The following is a 19,993-nucleotide window of genomic DNA, read 5'->3' as shown; positions in this document are numbered from 1 at the left end:
GCAAAGTAGCCCATAATTATTTGAGCTTCAACTCTGTCTCCAACACTTGACATCCACTCCCACTGGTCCTCACAACATCCTCAAAATTTAAAATAAAAAGGTTCACGACCTTGCCCAAGTGAACACAGCTACCCAATGGCTAAGCTCTCTCAATCATGCCTCAGAAAATGTTTACTGCGCACCCTCGACGTGCCAGCCTTACAGACTGCTCCTCCTCCTTTACCGGCTTCGCTCTCCTCCCACCACGGCCCTTTTCTTTTGCCCCTCCTCTTCCCCCAAGGTTTGCATCAGGCAGAAGTAATCTCCTACACAGCGTACCCCCTGCTACTGCCCAGTCGGGAGACTGTACAAAGGGCTGGGATTCAGAACAGGGTTTATTCAAACGTTTGTCCTTTCGTGCTGGGAAGTCCAAACCGGGTGGGAGATCCAAGTCTAGTCCCTGAGCCCCCAACTCGCTGTGTGACCTTGGACAAGTGGCCACACGTCTCTGAGCCTGTTTCTCCTCGATAATGTGATGATAGGTTCTAGGACTGCGTGAGGCTCTTTCCAGGTGCGTACCGGTCTCCTCTCGGGTCGGAAGACAATCACTAGGTCTCTCTTTTTTTACTCCCTACCCTGCTTTTCCAAGCCCAGTTGGGCACACTCGATTCTTCTCCTCACCGGGTCCCTTGTTGAGGAAGAACTCAGGTCCCCCCGCACCTGAAGGAGTTCTCCCCGCCACCTCCGCCGTCCCCGCCTCTAGCCCCAGGGGTGACTTGCCCTCTGGGCCACACTAGCCAGGCAGCGTCCAAGGTTAGGAAGAGAGCTCCTCGCGTTCTCACTTCGCCGGTTCTCCGCGGTCCCCACACACCGGGCCGCTTTGGGAAGTTCGAGCTGTAGCTCCAGCAAGAACGCGAAGGTGAGGCAGAGCTGGCGGGGCTGCCCCGGTGACAGGTACGTGTGTGGAGGCCGGCCAGAGGCTGAGTTGGAAGAGAGGGACTTTGGGCGAGAGGACGGGGGAAAGGGAGGGTGCCAGCAAGAGCGAGGGTCACTCTGTCTCCTCGCCACCAGTGTGTGTGTGTTTATGTGTGTGGGGGGGTGGGGGGGGTGCCTCCCTCTCTCCTCCTCCTCCCCGTCCCAGGCTATCAATCTCACCTTCTCCCTCAGCTTCTGCCTCTCACTTCCCTCTTTCCTCTGCAAGCGTCCTCCCTGCGAGCCCGCGTCCGCTCCGCCCTCGCGCTCTCTCGCGCCTAAGAGGACCTTCTCGGGGACCAGCTCGGTGCGGCCCTTCAGCGCAGTCGCATCCGAGAGCCAGATAAGCTGAACCGGCAGCATGTGGAACGCGACGCCGAGCGAGGAGCCGGGACCCAACCTCACGCTGCCGGACCTCGGCTGGGACGCTTCCCCCGACAACGACTCGCTGGCGGAGGAGCTGCTGCCGCTCTTCCCCGCGCCTCTCCTGGCGGGTGTCACTGCCACCTGCGTGGCGCTCTTCGTGGTGGGCGTCGCGGGTAACCTGCTCACCATGCTGGTGGTGTCGCGCTTCCGCGAGATGCGTACCACCACCAACCTCTACCTGTCCAGCATGGCCTTCTCCGACCTACTCATCTTCCTCTGCATGCCCCTCGACCTCGTCCGCCTCTGGCAGTACCGGCCCTGGAACTTCGGCGACCTGCTCTGCAAACTCTTCCAGTTCGTCAGCGAGAGCTGCACCTACGCCACGGTGCTCACCATCACCGCGCTGAGCGTCGAGCGCTACTTCGCCATCTGTTTCCCGCTGCGGGCCAAAGTGGTGGTCACCAAGGGCCGGGTGAAGCTGGTCATCCTGGTCATCTGGGCCGTGGCCTTCTGCAGCGCCGGGCCCATCTTCGTGCTGGTGGGGGTGGAGCATGAGAACGGCACCGACCCTCAGGACACCAACGAGTGCCGCGCCACCGAGTTCGCCGTGCGCTCGGGACTGCTCACGGTCATGGTGTGGGTGTCCAGCGTCTTCTTCTTCCTGCCTGTCTTCTGCCTCACTGTGCTCTACAGTCTCATCAGCAGGAAGCTGTGGCGGAGGAGGCGCGGCGAGGCGGCGGTGGGCGCCTCGCTCCGGGACCAGAACCACAAGCAAACCGTGAAAATGCTGGGTGGGTCTCAGCGCGCGCTCGAGCTCTCTCTTCCGGGTTCTCTCCTCTCCCCGTGCCTGTCTCCTTCTCCCTGAGTCTCTACCTCTCTCCTGTTTCTCTAGGTCTCTGTCTCCCGGTATGTCTCTCAATTATTCCCTCCCTCCCTCCCGTTTCTGTCTTGAGCGCTCTCTTTGGTCTCTTAATTTCTCTGTTGTGTGTGCGTCTCTCTCTATTTCTTTTCTTTCTTTCTTTCTTTTTTTAAACACTTTTGCTCTGTCTTTATATCTCTCTGTTTCTCTCTCTCCCCTCCTCGGCCTCTCGTTCTCTCACTCTCTCTCTTCTCTCTCTGTCTCTCTCTGTCTCTCTCTCTCTCTCTCTCCCCCCTCCTCCTCCCCCTCCTCCTCCTTCTCCTCCTCCTCCGTCCTTCTCCCCTCTCCGCACTCTGTCACAGTCTTGACTCTCTTTAGGTCTTTCTCCATCTCTTTGTGTCTCTTTCTTCTGGTCTCCTTTCTCTCTTTCATGGAATGCTGTCCTGCTTTTGCATTTCCCTAAAATGAGCTTTATATCAGCTCAGAAACTTTGCTTCAAAATTGAGATGTTTCATAAAAGTCTATTGTGGTCTTTAAGTGTTAAAGGGGAGGTTAAGCTTCATGCCTCAATTCGTGGATATCCAAGTTGCATTAAGAAAATAGGCACTGGAAAAAAAAATCAGGCATTGGATCTAGAAAGTATTCAGCGGTAAATTTAACCAGACATGATCAATGTGGATAATTCTGTCAGAGATGATTCATTTTTTTATTTAATATTGTGATTTACTTTCTGACCTGCGTTTTTTCAAATAATCACATTAATTCTGTTTACCCTGCTGCTGTTTGTACGACTTTGTAAAGAAGTCAGTGACAAATCAGTGCTGGAGTTTCCTCTTGTTTTCATGAGTACCTGTCCGTCCACGTAGCATCGGCAAGGATAAGCTAGGATAGGCAGGCTTCCTACGGGAGAAAAGGAGACTCTGTGGAAGCCGATGCATTTGTTATCCCTCCTCAAAGGGCCCTTCCGAGAACATCTGGGTGCAGTCTCACAACTGGAGAGCGCTGAATCTTTATTCAACATATTTAAATATATGTGTTTGGTACAAGTGAAGTAATACAAAATGTGCTCACATCCAAGCAAAATATTAATTCTGCTTGCTTTTTCAAAACCAGAATCTGTTTTATTATCTGCACACTAAAAGAAAGTGAACGCTTCGTACTTATTTGCATATTTAGTGCTTCATAGAAGTCATTCCAGGATGATTTCGTATTTGTAATTTTACAATTCCTGGAATCCTGTGTATTAAAGTGATAGTTTATTCAAAGAACGTCAGAAATTTTCATTTTCTAGACCAGTGATTCTCACAATATGACTAACAGATTGTAAACCTTCTGGTGGCCCCCAGGGACTCTAATATTCACAGTTGCTACTGTGCAACTTAGTTTTGAGAAAAAGTTTATTAATTTCCTCTAATTTTATTTTTCAGATGTTAATTGTCCTTATTGGTGTCTCAATACCAGTGTTAATTTTCTTTTGCTTGACAATTTGAAGAGAATCACTAAAGTGGTACAGGAATTAAAGTATTATTTTCTGTTACATTTCCTCTGATTCCTGAATTTTAAAAATTTAATCTAGAAATTCAGAGGTCTTGAAAAAAATTGCCTTACATGGGCAAAATGAAGACTGGGGTGGATGATAATTAATGTTAGTTGGTTTTATGGCCTTTGATACCTTACTTATGTCATTGTAGGTGGCAAAGAATCATCCATCTCAGTGGTTCTCAGTCTTGACTGCATGTTCAGTCCTCTGTGAAACTTTAGAAAGAAGAAAAGAAAAGAAAAAAGCAAGTGTCCTGGTCTCCTTCCTAGCGATTTTAATTTAGTGAATCTATGTTAGAACCAAGGAATCTGTGCCTGAGGAAACTCTAATACATAGCTATGGTTGAGTATAACCACTTGATCTCACCTGTATTTGGTTGTGTCTAACATGTACAAAATGGGGGACTATTGTGAATAAATTGTCTAGTTGAGTCAATATGTCAACTCAATCACAAAATCACCCAAATAGTTGTTAAATAGAAATGAATGGGAAGTTTAGTAAAAATGATTGAACTGTTGGTCTAGATGGATTCAATCTTGGTTAAAATGTAGGAATGCGGAAGAGAGGGACATCATGTTTTTCTGAAGTCAATGGTCATACCATACGTACTCAAAACAAAATAATGTCTTCAAAATAGAATGTGATTTGCTATGACATTTCTTGAACTGACACTCTCTCTCATTGTCCTTTTAGCTGTAGTGGTGTTTGCGTTCATCCTCTGCTGGCTGCCCTTCCACGTAGGGAGATATTTATTTTCCAAATCCTTTGAGCCTGGCTCCCTGGAGATTGCTCAGATCAGCCAATACTGCAACCTCGTGTCCTTTGTTCTCTTCTACCTCAGTGCTGCCATCAACCCGATTCTGTACAACATCATGTCCAAGAAGTACCGGGTGGCAGTGTTCAAACTTCTGGGATTTGCACCCTTCTCCCAGAGGAAGCTCTCCACTCTGAAGGATGAAAGTTCTCGGGCCTGGACAGAATCTAGTATTAATACGTGACCAAGCACATTGCTGAGCAAAGTCATCGCTTATTATCCTAAACCAGAAGCCATAGCACAGCAGAACTTGGGATGAAGTTGAAGGTTAATTTTGGAATTAGGGTCACATATGTCTGGAAACAATTGGAGGGAAAGAAACAGTAGAATTTGTAGTGTGTGAGCAGTTTGATTTGATTGCAAACTCATCCGTGCTCTCATACACTATTTCTGCATATTCATTGCCTATGATTTTGCATTCTGCTGGTGATGCTGGCAAGGACTTTGTGATTCGGAGAAAGGGGGAGGGGCAGAGAGGGCAGTTAGGGCACTTCTCGCTGGATAAAGACTAAATCTGATCTACTTTTTCATAATGATAAGAAAATTTTAATTAAAAGAATGACATTAAAATAAAAAATTTAAAACATGACTTTTTAAAACTAGCAATTTTCATGTAGCTCCAGATCAGTGCTGTCCAAGAGAAATACAACGCAAGGTACTTAAGTAATCAATATAAAAATTATTTGTGAGAATTTTACATTCTTTTTTTCATACAAAGTCTTTAAAATTTGATTTGTTTTTTACATTTACAGCATAACTTAATTTGGATATTAAGTTTTTATCAGTAATAGTTGATGTATTTAAATTTCATAAAATTTGCAGAATAAAAAGTAGATTCATAAACCTAGGCCGTCCAAACACACTTAAAAGTTTTCCAATAACTAAAACTACTATAAGTTTTTAAATATAAGATGAATTGAAATTAAAACTTCAGTCCTTCAAGTTGCACAGGTCACATTTCAAGGGTTCATAGCCACGTGTGGCTAGTGGCTACTGTTTTGGACAGTACCGCTCTAGAGAATATGTAAAATTATTGTCAATCTTATAAAAAATGTTTAAAAATAGTCACTCCCTGAAATGTTTTTATAGCAAAATTAGCATAGCAGAATATTAGAGTGATAAATTCTAAAACTCACACCTAAATGGCCTATTCGTGCTTGGAAGAAAGTGGATATGAGATATAGGATGAATTTTTAAATTAGATTGAATTACATGTGTTAATATTCGGGAAATGAAACTTTATAAAAATTATAGACAATCGCAAACTACCTTATTTGGCTTAACAAAAATATTTAAGCCAATCATAAGGCTTTGATTTGTGAATAAAGGAATAATTTATAACTTACTCTGAAAGGTTTATAGGAACTTAGTGAACATAGAAATGGTAAAAAATTCAGAATCCTTTAAATGCTACTGCTTATTGATATTCAAAAGTTTTTTTAATCTTATAACCGTTAATTTCAAAATGCCTATGCCATGTCCTATCTCCAGATTAGTTTTGCTATTTATATCCCATTGCTTATCTGGTAGGTACGTTTACTTGAATTTTCAGTCTCCCTCTCATAATTATGAATGATTAGACCCCCTTCAACTAAATATTCTACAGTTTTTTTATAAATCTAAAACTTTCATTTATATTGACATTGCTCCTTATATAGTCAACTCTTTTCATATTAAATATGTTATTCCAAAAATGATTTCTTCATAGTCGCATTCAACACTAAGTCATATAAGCAATTCCTACGTGAAGTTATTGGTTAAACTATAGAACTGGTGGAGCCAGTTAGGGAAATTACTGCCATGATTGACTTTTTTCCCCCATCAAAAGTAAATATTGTTATGTGGAAATAATTGATTGACTATTTATTTTAGAAAAATAAAAACATAATCATAATCATAGTGATTTCTTTAAAGAAATATTTCTAAAATCCTTCCTTATACCAAAACTGCGTATCAGCTTATCTAAATACAGACCTTTAGCAAGTAACTTATTCAGCTAATTCTTGGGAGTACATCAATATTTTTTAAAAATATACTGATTCATTGAAGCTCATCAGATACTAATGAGGTCATTCAGCATTATTGTTCTCAATAGGGCCCAGTAAATCCCAAAGAGATAATTCAGTTTCCTGAAGCCTTAGAGTTTTGTCTACAAATACACCCTACCTGAGAGAAAACAAGCAAAACAGGCTTGACTTCCATCACAGATGATTGCCACACATTGATTGTTGTGGAGAAAAAACTAACTTTTAGTTAGATGCTTACCCATTCAATGGTCCCTCCTTTCTTGTGGGTTCATGTCTGTAGTCTCGGCCTAGCTCACTAACAGGGACTTCTTTCCATAGCAAGGACCACCATTGACCACTGCTGTTGATTTGGGAACTGAGAGGATGTTTAGAGAAAAGGATCTTCAATTTGCCCTCTAATGCCATGCCCTTTTATTGTCTGTATCTTCTTCATATAATCACACTCTGTAAATTGTTTAAGACTCAGGGAAAAGAACTTACACTGAGGAAAACTGTTTCTAAAAGTCCATCATTTCATTAGCATTTAATATGTGCCTGATGTGTCTAAGCTCTATAGATGAATAAGTCACGGATTATATCCTTAATGAGCTCATGATCACTCGTGTGTTATGTTGCAGTAGGTAACTAACAAATATCTTTAAGTTATAAAGTAAACATCTCCAGTTGATACTGGATCAAACTGTTCTCCAGCATTTCAAGGGGGCTTGTTCATTTCCCTATATTGTTGTGTGTTTGGCTCAAAATACATTCAAATTGACCGGTCCCTACACAAACCAGGCAAATTTATAGATGCAGTTAATGTGTCTGCTAGTGGTCATTACGCTCACAGCATTCTTCATTACTGTAAGGAAAGTAAAGGAATTGATTTTATTTTTAATCTGTTTCCATTTTCCTGGTTATCCAGCAATGAGGTTTCTGTCACCACACCTTACACTGTGTCACAAAGTCAAGGGTTGGGTCATTTTCATTATAAGAAGTGAGAAGAACTCTTGAATAATTGCTTTAAAGAAAACACTCATTGTCATGAATTATTTAAAATTGTAAGTTTTGTGGCAATGAGATTTAGAAACGCTTCCAGTGTCAGGCCCAACCTTGGAAACCATTTCTTTATAGTCAAATTTTTTTTGCAATGAAGGTGATTGTGATGGGGTTTGACTTGAAATTCCAGCTTTTTCACTCTCATGCTTTTATTAAGAACCTGAAATGATTCCAAACAATTTACAATTATTAGTTCAACATTGATAACTTTAGCTATAATTTTGTTGCTGTTTTTTATTTATCCACATACCTGAATTTAACATTTAAAAAAAAACCAAACTCTGAGACTTTTTGTAAGACTGGTGCCTGAAAATGCTCTCTTGTCTTTTAAAACATCATGTGTACATCTTTAAAACGTGACATACATATTTACATTGGTCAAAACTTCTTGTCACAGTGTCTAAGTGAATAGAATTGAGTTTTCTGCTTTCAGAAACACTGTATCTAGTGTAAATAATGTCATTAAGAGATAAAGATGACGTCACTCGTAGTTCATTGTCTAACGATCCTCCAGTGATTTCTTTGCAATTTAAATTGCAGCACTAGCCAGGATACATACAGATGTTACTTACTAGGCGATTAGTGACCAATGCTAATTCAGTCAACTGGTAGCACAAATGTGTTTTACCCAGAGAATGAACTGCAAGTCAAAGTGTGCTGGTGGCAAAGGCTAGCTGTTTTAAGTTCACGTCACTTATTAATTCACATTAAATGAATTCAGTCATGTTGACTCCTGGCAATGATCTCAGTTTGAAGCAGGGGAGAGGGAAGGTCTGGCTGAGGCTTGTTTTGTGTTTTTCCTTGTGAATGCAAACTCTTGCAGAGTGTGGGAAGTTGGCCATTTTGGTTGAGAGAATTATCATCATCCTTAAAAAAACAAAGCTGCCATGCGCGTGCTCCTCCTAATTGCCTGGATATTTGTTAGTATTCCAATTCATATTTTATGCTGAGGCACAGTGTACCCTTTGCTCAAGGGACTACGGACTACCCTCAAAACTGGTAAACCAAGAAAGCCCTCAAAAAGCACCCCTCATGTAAATGTTCAAAAACATCCGCCAAAATGTTTGCAAATGTTCTTTCCAGAAGAGCTCCTCTCTCTACTCTCACCGCCACACACCCACCCAGCCCCCCTCCCCAGCATACAGCAAGTAGTTGGGAAAAATAGTCTGGAAAATCATCTGTGATTTTAACATCTCAAATCCAAGCATTTATCCAGCTCAAACAACAAAAATATTTATATTTTTCACCTTTAGCACTATGGGTTTAGTACTCTAGAGAGCACTTGTTCACACAAATACATCCAAACAGTGTCGTCTCCTGTTTTATCGACAGCTGCAGTATTCTAGGTCTGTGTAGAATTGGTCACTTGCTTGATTTGTGTTTGTACAGTGTCATCTATGTCACTAATGATATTTTGATTTGTGATTCTTTTTATTTAGGGTCTTTTGAATGTTAAAGAGTTTACTGTAGCTCTCATGTCTCTGTCTTTATGAGATTAGGCATCAGTTTTCCTTCCTTTGGGTGTCCTTAACCAAACGAATGCTTAATAAATATCTTCTTAAAGCTTATAGTTAATTTCTTCTACTTACAGTTATAACTCTTGGTGTTTGGGATATTTTACCTCTGTTCCTGTCCTAGATTCAGTTTTATTTTGTCCTTTTAATTTCTGAAACATGTATTTTGCAACTATGAGGAGGTGTTTGTTGTAGTGAATTTTATTTCCCCAAGGGGCCCAATGTTTAATAATGAGTTAAACAATTCCTATAAATATTAAGAAGAGTTGGGGACCCTGTGATGGACTGTGATCACCATACTGTCTTCACTTCTATGTCCCTTACAGCCTGTCTTCCCAGAGCCAATGGTGTTGCAACCTCCATGGTGTGACACTAATGTGTGACCCAAAGACCACAAGCTCTTTGAGTCAAGAGAAGGATTCCTGTTCATCTTGCACTCAGCAGCCACACCCTGAACGTTGCTTGGACAAATGAAGGTTTAAAGACTGGATTATATGTCACCTGGGTTTTAGCTTCCAGACTTATGGATTCCTGAGGCCAATAAAATTTAAAGCTAAAATTGTAGGACCAATGAAATTGGCCAACTTTTATTAGCCAATTAAGGGACTTTAAAATACCCTACTACCCATTATCACCATCATTTCAACTTAAAAAGAACATTGAACTAAAAAAAAAAGTAGAAAGGATATAATCTTGGAATAAAAGATCATCACACTGTGAAAATTCAACATATTCTACGTTCTACAAAATCATACATGTATGCTGTTAACGTGGGCTAATTACAACTTGGAAGCAGTATCTAAAATGTGCAATTTGGCAATAATTAGTCATATACTAAAGTAATCCAAAGGAGCAAATCAATGGATTTGGGTTTTTTTTGCTGTGGGTGGTTTTGTGTGTATGTGAGCGTGTGTATGTGTGTGAGGAAGATTGGCCCTGAGCTAAAATCTGTGCCAGTCTTCCTCTGTTTTGTATGTGGGACGCTGCCACAGCATGGCCTGATGAGCTGTGTGCAGGTCCACTCCCTCGATCTGAACCTGTGAACTCCAGGCCGCCAAAGCAGAGTGTGTGTGTTTAATCACTACACCACAGGCTAGCTCCCTGGATTTATCTTTATTTGTCTGCTAAGGTCCTTTTCAATATTTTGTGATCCCTTCCATCCACCTCTCCTTCAATTTGGTGCCAGCCAACGCCTGTCACATTCTTTCAGGCCCATCCCCATGGTGACCTTTGGGCCTGACTCTAAGATCGAAAGAGGAGGGGCCAGCAGGCCTGCTTCGGACTTGCCAGGTCTCACATTCTGAGGTCAGTGGACAAATGCCGGTGGCTGCTTGCTTCCTGCCTCGAAACTCATCATCAGTTCCTGATTTCATAGCCAGCTTCCTTCAAGGAGCCGTCAAATTATTATAAATCAGTACCCATCTCCTGAAGAAAGTTTGACAGTGTGTATCAAATGTGTACAAACTTTGCAGACCCTTTGCTTCAGGAGTTTCACATCAAGACATAAGTATGGAGGAGCACAAAGACTTATCTCTGATGGTGTTCACCGCATCTCACTTATCATTGTGAAAACCTGAAAAATCCAAGTGTCGGAGAATAGAGAATTGGTTAACTGAGTTCCAGAAATGATCATAGTTAGCATTTATGAAGCTCTGTGGTAAGGGCTTTCAATTCCTTTTCTCATGTAACCTTCCCAACACACCTCGGAGGAGGTTCTGTTATTATTCCTAGCGGGGGTGGAGCGGGAACTGAGCAGGGAGTTTTCTCACGCGGTTAGGAATAGCTGGTGGTCTCATGGTTAAGATTTGGAGATCTCACCACCGTGGCCCGGGGTTCGTTTCCCAGTCAGGGGACCACACCACCTGTCTGTTGGTTGTCACACTCTGGCGGCTGCATGTTGCTGTGATGCTGAAAGCTATGCCATCAGCAAGATCGCCCTTGGCGGACAGGTTTCAATGGAGCTTCCAGACTCAGACAGACTAGGAAGAAGGACCTGGCCACGCACTTCCGAAAGAATTGTCCAAATACCCATGTGAAGAGCAGCGGAGTGTGGGCTGATACAGTACAGGAAGGTGAGAGGATGGTGCAAAGAGGACCGGGCAGGGTTCTGCTCTGCTGTACACGTGGCCGCTAGGAGTCAGGATGGACTCAACAGCACTAACACCAACAGGAAATGGTAGAGATAAAAACTGACCCCAAACCAGTTAGGTTCTACTGTTCTCACTTTCCCTATTCTAGAGCACTAGGTAGGTATTAAAATAATATTGTAGGAGAGTTTTAATAATGTGCGAAAATATTCATCTGACATGAGTAAGTGAAAAAATCATACTGTCACATCTTATAAAGAAAAAAATGTTCATGGAGCAAAAGACAAAAGATTTAGCATATAGCCACGATGTGGAACCAACCTAAGTGCCCAGCAACTGATGATTGGATAAAGAAGATATGGTATATATATACAATGGAATACTACTCAGCCATAAAAAAGGACAAAATCGTCCCATTCACAACAACATAGATGGACCTTGAGGTATTATGTTAAGTGAAATAAGCCAGACAGAGAAAGATGAACTCTGTATGACTCCACTCATAGGTGGAAGTTAACATATAGACGAGGAGAACTGCTTGGTGGGTACCAGGGGAAAGGGGGGTGGGGGGTGGGGGGAGGGCACAAAGGGTGAAGTCGTGCACCTACAACATGACTAACAATAATGTACAACTGAAATTTCACAAGGTTGTAAACTATCATACTCTTAATAAAAAAAGATTTAGCATATAAAAGTATTAACAATATTTCTCTGGTCTATGGAAATATTTTCCTCTATTTTTCTGTGGTTTCCAGCATTTCTACAACAAGTGTGTATTATCCATGTGATAGTGGCAAATGGCAAACGGTTACTTCATTCGGAGAGTGGCTTCCCTCTCGGCCCTGCTCTGGGTCTTGGTCTCTGCTCTCTGCCTTTAGCACCTCGGGTTTACCTGGCTTCTCTGAGGAGCACTGTCACCAGGGCGAGGTCTTCTCTACTTCACCCTAACTGACCACCACGCCTGGTCAGCTCCTCACCAGGACACCTGCTCTTCCATGGGAGTAAGTTTCAGAGACACGGTGGGAGAGAGACGCCAGCCAGCATCGGGCTTGCATTCCAGTTCTGCTGCTGGAAATGGGTGGCTTCAGGCAAGCTCCTTACCCTCCCATCATGGAAAGTACCATAACCTAGTAGATGCTCATTAAATGGCCTCTATTATCATTTGGTCTCTTGGCAAAGCACGAAACAGCCCCATGGTGTGTCCCCCCTTCTAGATGCTCTGCAGCCTAGAATCCTCCTGACGTCTCTGTCTGTCCCTGTCCCCAGCCAGGCAGAGGTCTCCTAGCAAATCCATTGATCACATGCAGATATTTGGAGACATCTGGAGCTGTAAAAGCAGCTGCAAATGTGACATCGCTTATTAATCGCTCTGGCCAAGTGTTGACAAGGCCTTGTCAGGTTTTACAAAATGCAGCAGACGTCCTTTGGGGTGAAGCCTTGGACCCCCTCTATTTGTGGAGTGAAACAATCATTTCTGGCTCAGTCAGCAGGAGGTGGAAGAGAGGGGACAAGAGCTTGGTGAAATGTCTGGTTTCCTGAAAGTATATGGCTATTCACGGCCACGTATTCACTATCCAGGCCTGTGGAACTGCTTTGGAACCTTTACTGAACAACTCCTTTCTTTCAGAATTGATCCTCCAGGAGCAAAGCACGTGAAGTGGAGTCTGCAAAGGCTTTGGATCCAAACAGGTACAGAATTTACTCCTGACTTCACCATCAACCAGCAGTGTGACACGGGGCGATCACTTAGTGTTAACCTCTCTAGGTCTCCGTTGGTTTAATAGCACAGTGGGAATCACAAAAGACCTGCTTTTTGTGGTTGTTGACAAGATCCAGCGACATACTGTATGTAAAGGGGCAGAATCTGGCACAGAGAAGAGCCCAATACAGGTGAACTCTTTTTATGACCACAATTTATTAGCTTGTTCACAATCTACAATTTCCACTTTGAGTTCCTTTAAAGCAGAGCAAGAATCTAAAACATGTGTGAAGAAACCTGAATGCAGAATCCTCCAACAGTTTTAGTGTGTCCCCTGACCCTGATTTTGACAGTAGTTTCACCCACATCTAATGTAAGGAGCTTGTTAGTGACTTGTCTTTATTGAGTCTTTCCAAAGAATTCAGGGTAGTTTTCAAAGAAATAGTGATTCTCTTTTTGCAATCACGTTTCATCAACTTATGTAATTTTTAAAAAATTTTTTATTGAGTTAATGATAAGTTACAATCTTGTGAAATTTCAGTTGTACATTATTGTTTGTCAGTCGTGTTGTAGGTGCACCCCTTCACCCTTTGTGCCCACCCCCCACCCCACATTTCCCCTGGTAGCCACTAATCTGTTCTTTTTGTCTACCTTTTAAAATTCCTCATATGGGTGGAGTCATACAGAGATTGTCCTTCTCTAACTGGCTTATTTCACTTAACATAATTCCCTCAAGGTCCATCCACCTTGTTGCAAATGGGATAATTTTGTTCTTTTTTATGGCTGAGTAGTATTCCTCTGTATATAGATACCACATCTTCTTTATCCAGTCATCAGTTGATGGGCCCTTAGGTTGCTTCCACGTCTTGGCTATTGTAAATAATGCTGCAATGAACATTGGGGTGCATAGGTCTTTTGGAACTGCTGACCTCAAGCTCTTTGGATAGATACCCAGTAGTGGGATGGCTGGGTTGTATGGTAGTTCTATTTTTAATTTTTTCAGGAATCTCCATACTGCTTTCCATAGTGGCTGCACCAGTTTGCATTCCCACCAGCAGTGTATGAGGGTTCCTTTTTCTCCACAACCTCTCCAACGTTTGTTACTATTAGTTTTAGATATTTTTGTCATTCTAATGGGTGTAAGGTGATATCCTGGTGTAGTTTTGATTTGCATTTCCCTGATGATCAGCGATGATGCACATCTTTTCATGTGCCTGTTGGCCATCCGTATATCTTCTTTGGAGAAATCTGTGTTCATGTCTCCTGCCCATTCATCAACTTATGTAATTTTTAATTAGTTGCAGTAACAAGTCCAATTTGGCATAGACAGATTTGGGAAAAGACAAATAACTCCGTTGGTGGAGCAGAAGTGCAGAGATGTGCTAGATCATGGTCCCCTAGCACATGGCACATTCAGGATCTTTGACAGAGGGAGTAGAGAGCATTGGATCCCAGCAATCTAATTAAGAACACTTCTAATTCCTACATAAAAGTCGTTAGAATATAGAGACTTGGTGGTTCCCTTCAAACAATAAATCCACGTAGGTAACACTTTAGAGACTGTCTAGAGTCCCAGGAGGCCTAGGGAGTTTCATCCTGTGGGTCAGTTCCCTTCCGTTGGTAGTGACTCCCAGAAACACTGGGCTGAGAAGGGTCATTAGGCTGACAATATGTCCCCTGTGCCTTTTACTCCTGCTGTTCAGACATCACATCTGGTTTAGGATTTGTCCTGGATTTTTCATTTATTAAGGGCGTGTCATTAACAGTTGCATTAAAGAAAGCTGGGGTGGAGTTGTCAGACCGTCACTTGGTATTTCCAGCTCCTGCCATGGTCTTATCTAGCAGCATGTGCAACGCATGTTCAATGAACAGAGTTCTCTCCTTAACACACGGGAAACCAGGAGGACAGCCAGCTATAACCTGTCTTTATTTGCAGTAAAGCCTGCAAAACACTTGCTGAAAAAGACAAAGAGAGCTCTCACAGATGCTGTTAGGGAAAGTCAACCCCTTCCCATCTCAGAGGGGGTGGTGGGAGACATGTTTGGCCATTGTTTGTTGTTTTTCTCTCCAGTTGTGCTGTGGCTTTCACCACAGTTTTCAAGATGCATGATGTCCCCAGGCAGCCAGTCAGCAGGGTCAGTGGGAAATAGGGACATTTATAAATTAGGAGCATATGCAATGAGAGCAGGTGATATAGGCTGAGTAGTCCTCCTGTAGAGCATACTCCGAACACTCTTGCTACAATGGTAACAGGCTTTTAATTTTGCTATCGTTCTACTCAAGTTGGTAATTATTTTAAGAAGCACCGCAGAAGATGCATTTGCATTTCAGTATGTGAAGTCTAGTTTTTTATTTAAATAAAATAATTGTTCTTCTAAATTAATTTTGCTCATTTTGGACTCTATAGCTTCCTGCACATGCATGAAAAGTTCATGACAGCTGCTATTGTGTCGGTTCCATTGTCAGAGGAAGATCTTGGCACACGGTTGAAGGAGGGCGATTTTATATCAATGCCATCATGCACTTTAAATAAAAGATCAGTTAATCTCACTAATGGGTTGAGTTTTCTCATCCAGTTGATGGAATTGAAATAAAGCTTTTGGAAGTCATTTTTCCAAAGTGAAACATCTGACATTGCTGAGAATGAGTAACTGTAATTTTGGTTAAAAAGTTTCCCATTAAGTCAAATATATTCATTTTGGGGTGATAATACAAATATAATTTTGGGGAGGCAAAGTGTCATGATAAAAACAATATTCTTACTAAATTATGAGTCCTATGGAAAAGACAGCAGAACCTGGAATTGATTGTGGTACCCACATAATTCACAATTCATCCAAAGAAGTTGTGATATTCTACTAATTAAAACAGAAGAGGTATTGCCAAAATTTACCAAAAAAACCACACAAACGCACACACAGAGTAACTGAGACACAAAATAAAATGTCTCAGAATAATAGCATTCATTCTCTTTCTCTCTTTGATGCCCATGATCAGCTGAATTTCAGAAGTGTTTATGCTTTTGAAGAATTACTTTGTAAATCAACCTTAGTGTTCTAAAATAGGATTGTAAATGAGTCTTCTATATTTGATTGTCTTTTCTTTAAAATCAGTTGAAATCTTTAATCAGAGTAGTCAACAAATGGAATACCAAAAAAACCCTAAAAAGTAAAAAACCTCCATTTTTGAAGTTCTGAGAAATGAGTAAACTTACGGAAAACAAAGCTTACAACAAGAAAACATTAAAATATATTCCTGTGAAAACAGGAAGAAACTGAACAAATTACATAATGAGGGCTCAAAATTGTATAGATTTAATTTTGAAATTCTGTAAGTGATCTTTGGACTATCTCAAAGGTTAGGTTGAATCTTTTGATGGAATGAAATTGAAAAAGTCTACTATTTTCTAAGATCGAGGTATAGTAAAATATATAGTAAAACATTCAAAAGAATCATAGAGTCAACTTATTTGATAAATTTTGCCTCATAAAAGTATTTGTCAAATAAAGGTACTCTGAAGAGGGACCAAGTGACAGAATCTAAAAATATTTGGGCTGAAATTAAACATTTCATTAAGACAAAAAGAATATCCTCCTTTTTCTCAGAATTTCCTCTGACTGTACTAGAAGGGGGAATCAAAGATCTCAAGAATTTCAAATTTGTTACCCACAAATGCAACATAACAGGAGACTGCAAGTAATTTCATAAAAAGTGAAGAATAGATTGTGCTGAAAAACTGCACTCTTCATAAAAATATCAGTGATACAGTATTAGAGATAGATATGCAAAAAAGCCTGAATAAGTAATAATAAATATATGCCAAGAATAATTTTCCTATTTAATTTTTAAACATCCAGAAAATCAATATAAAGTTTTTTTGATTTAATGTACACAGATTTTATTTTTAGAAAGAACTTTGAAAATAGCTTGTGGATAGAAGTGTTTTGTAGTTCCACCAATCAAATCAAATCAACTTGTCAGTCAATAAATTAAAACTTCAGCAATTTTACATTTAATTATTTTTAGTATTCCCTCTCGCTCTCCAAAGTGTCCCAGTTTGGGCAATGAGCTTGTCATCTTAATTCTGAAGCTCTATCTGATGTCTGCAGTGAAAAATGTCTTGATCTATTAGTGAGGTCTGCTCTAAGGGAGCCAGATGGTCTTGGGTCTTTGTCTAATCAGGAGCAAGAGCTGCATATCAGATAAGTGTCAATGTCACCTGAATCCTGCAATTTCAATGGCTTGTGTGACCCCTTTATCAATTTCTTGCTTCCTCTATCTTTTTCTATCTCTGTATCTGTCCCAAAGAGCTTGAAGATGTGAAGCGTTGATAAGTACAAAGACACAGGGAGAGGGAGAGCTTGGCAGCTGTGATAACTGTGGGGGGAATCAGTGCTGTGGCATGTGTGGCCCACGCAGAGGGAAACGAGCTTGCAAGGACGGAATTTTGTAAGGGAGGCTGTTTGCTGGACGTGGCCCGCTCTAAGCACTAGACTCTTGACTCTCATAGACTGATATTCAGTCTTGATTTTCTCCATCTCTGGGAACTTTACCACGTCTCCTCTTCAGCCACTCACTCCTAAGCTTACAGTGGCATTGCTGGGAACTGCTCCTCCTTTGAAAATTGCATTTAAACATCCCATTCTATGACTGCAATTTCCAATCCAGGCCTCTCGGCCATTATTCCTTTCACATAGAAGTTCTTCAACCTCTTTACTTTTTCTCTGTCAATCAATCTCCTACCATCTCCATGATCCTAATCCAAACCATGGCCCTCACATCAGCCACTTTCTAGTGAATGTTCTCAGTTCGTGTGCCTGCTTTTCACCACATCACCAGCTTTGGATCAAGGCTGCCATCTTCCTTCCCTGCTTCACACTCCAGATGTTGAACGATGCTGGAGAAACATCTCGTAGCACCAAGCCCTCTCCAAACATTCAAGGTGAACAAACTCTCCGGATCCATCAACACTCTGTGGTAGTGTGTCCTGAGTCAGCTTTCTTTCTTGTTCACCACAAAATCTATTTCAAACTCTCTTCATTCTTCTCAAACCATGTCAGCCTCTCAGCAGATATCCTTGCATGTTACTTCAAGAAAGAAATTAAGAAGCCATCAGTTAGGAACTGTCTTAGCTCATTGCCACCATATGGAAAAGGTCATGTGGAGCTACACATGCCCCTTGCTCTTCTCTGTGTCACAGTGGGAGCAGTGCCCTCCTAAACAAAGCCATTTTCTCCATCATTGCTTTGCTTCCTTTCTCCTCCTACCTCCCATGATTATTCCCACTCTCTCCTGAAGCTTCATCCTTCCCCTCTCTGCTGGCATCTACCCTCAGGATTTAAGCCTGCTCAGGAGTTTTCACCATAAAAAGTCTGTGCTTAACTCCTGCTATGGATTGAATTGTGTTCCCTCAAAACTTGTCTGTTGAACCTCTAACCCCCACGTGATGGTATGTGGACATGGGGCCCTTATAATGGCATTAGTGCTCTTATAAGAAGATGTGCCCGAGAGCTTCCTGTCTCTCTCTCTCCATTGTATAGGGACACAGAGCGAAGGCAACCATCTACAAGCCAGGAAGACAGCTCTCACCAGAAACCAACCATGCTGCCACCTTGACCTTGGACTTCTGGCCTCCAGACTGTGAGAAATAAATGTTTATGGTTTAAGCCCCCCCAGTCCATGGTATTTTGTTATGGCAGCAGGAGCAGATTAAGACAACCCCACTGTGTCCTCCAGCTGCCACCCTGGGTCTCTCCTCCTCTTGACAGCCAAACCTGTTGAAATACGTAGTCTCCATTTTCTCTAATTTCACCCATTTATTTACCCACTGACATCCCAGGATGATAATAGTACTGAAACAAAAAGTTTAAGTCAGGTCGCATAGGCGAGCACTGTGCTAGGACCAACTTGGTCTGTCCAATGGGGAAAACAAACGTAACTACCCAATAATTATTTAGCTCTAATTGAGCTGTGTGCTATGGTAGAGAAGTGCTGGGTGGGCACTGTGAAAGCCACTTACATTTACCCAGCCTGGTCTGGGGCACAAGACTGGTGAGGATGTCCCTGGAGTAAATGCCATTTCCACCATAATCTGAAGGATGAGTGGGAGCTGATCAGATTGCTGAAGGGGGAGTAAAATTCCAAGCATAAAGAATAGTGTGGAAAAGGTTTGAGTTAGGAAGGAGTATGACATATATGAGGAGTTGAAAGAGGGTCACAGGGCTGGAACATAGTGGGCAAGGAAAAGAGTGGACTCAGGTGGACATTTCCTGAGAGATAGGCAGGGCCTCGAAGGCCATGCCAGGGACTTTGGTCATTATTCTAAGAGCAGTGTAGAGCCAGTGAAGGGTCTGGAGTGGGAAAGAGAAGGGGAAGCATTTGCACTTAAAAAGACCACTCTGTCTGCTGATGGAGTTGGGTTGAAGGGGACAGAGTGAGTATCAGGAAACTTCTTTTCAATAATAATTACGTACTTCTCAAAGGGAGAAAAGTCTTTGAGACAACGTGCAATATTTTTTCCACACGTGTTAAGATCAAAGGGTTGTTCAACAGAACCAATTTAGTGGCCTGTGCCTGCCTATGCAAGGTCTCAGAATACGAAGTGCAAAGTCCTACCATTGCTGAAGATGCACTATCAGAAAGAAGGCTCCTCTTGACCTCAGGGCTGCGAGTCTATCTTGTGTTGGCATCACTGAGTCTCTGGCTTCCTGGGCCATCCATATTCTGTCCCCACCATGGCAGCCACGGTGGGAATCAGGGCAGCAGATGGTGGTGCAGATTGGAATGGGAAATGGGACACTGTCACTTTGTTTTCAGGGCCTCCGTCAACCAGCAAGTGAATGTCAAGCCCTAGAGCCTCAGCTGGCTCAAAATTCTCCGTCAATTAGGAGCCCAAAAGGAGATGCCTGAATGTCTTGTTTATTCGTGGAGAGTATTTTTTTTCCTTCCTTCCATCTTTCCTTCCTTCCTCCCTTCCTTCCTTCCTTTTTATTTTCTTTGTAGCAAGAGAAGGAGAAGGGCATCCTTCAGGCTATGGGTTGGTGCCACATCACACAATATCCACCCTCCACCCCTTCATCTCAGTAAGGAAGGGCCACC

At 42.2% G+C, this 19,993-nt stretch overlaps 2 protein-coding genes across 3 annotated transcripts in view; one reads left to right on the top strand and one right to left on the bottom strand.

Annotated features, from left to right (window-relative positions):
• Positions 1-363: 363 nt before the first annotated feature.
• Positions 364-5,119, top strand: GHSR (growth hormone secretagogue receptor). The gene is made up of 2 exons (XM_001494000.5): positions 364-2,108; positions 4,410-5,119. Exons 1-2 carry the CDS (start codon positions 1,313-1,315, stop codon positions 4,712-4,714), a joined length of 1,101 nt encoding a protein of 366 aa, XP_001494050.1. The 5' UTR covers positions 364-1,312; the 3' UTR covers positions 4,715-5,119.
• An 11,648-nt stretch (positions 5,120-16,767) lies between these two features.
• The window catches only part of FNDC3B (fibronectin type III domain containing 3B), a 357,231-nt gene continuing 354,005 nt past the window's right edge, over positions 16,768-19,993 (bottom strand). For both annotated transcript variants that reach the window (XM_070243255.1, XM_070243256.1), the window contains exon 26: positions 16,768-17,982. In XM_070243255.1, the coding sequence (XP_070099356.1) occupies positions 17,980-17,982 (3 nt within the window). In that variant the 3' untranslated portion in view covers positions 16,768-17,979. The remainder of the gene's footprint in view (positions 17,983-19,993) is intronic.

This window comes from Equus caballus, chromosome 19 (assembly GCF_041296265.1).
Source record: "Equus caballus isolate H_3958 breed thoroughbred chromosome 19, TB-T2T, whole genome shotgun sequence".
Classification (NCBI taxonomy): Eukaryota; Metazoa; Chordata; class Mammalia; order Perissodactyla; family Equidae; genus Equus; species Equus caballus.
This window is presented reverse-complemented; position numbering and strand designations above follow the sequence as displayed.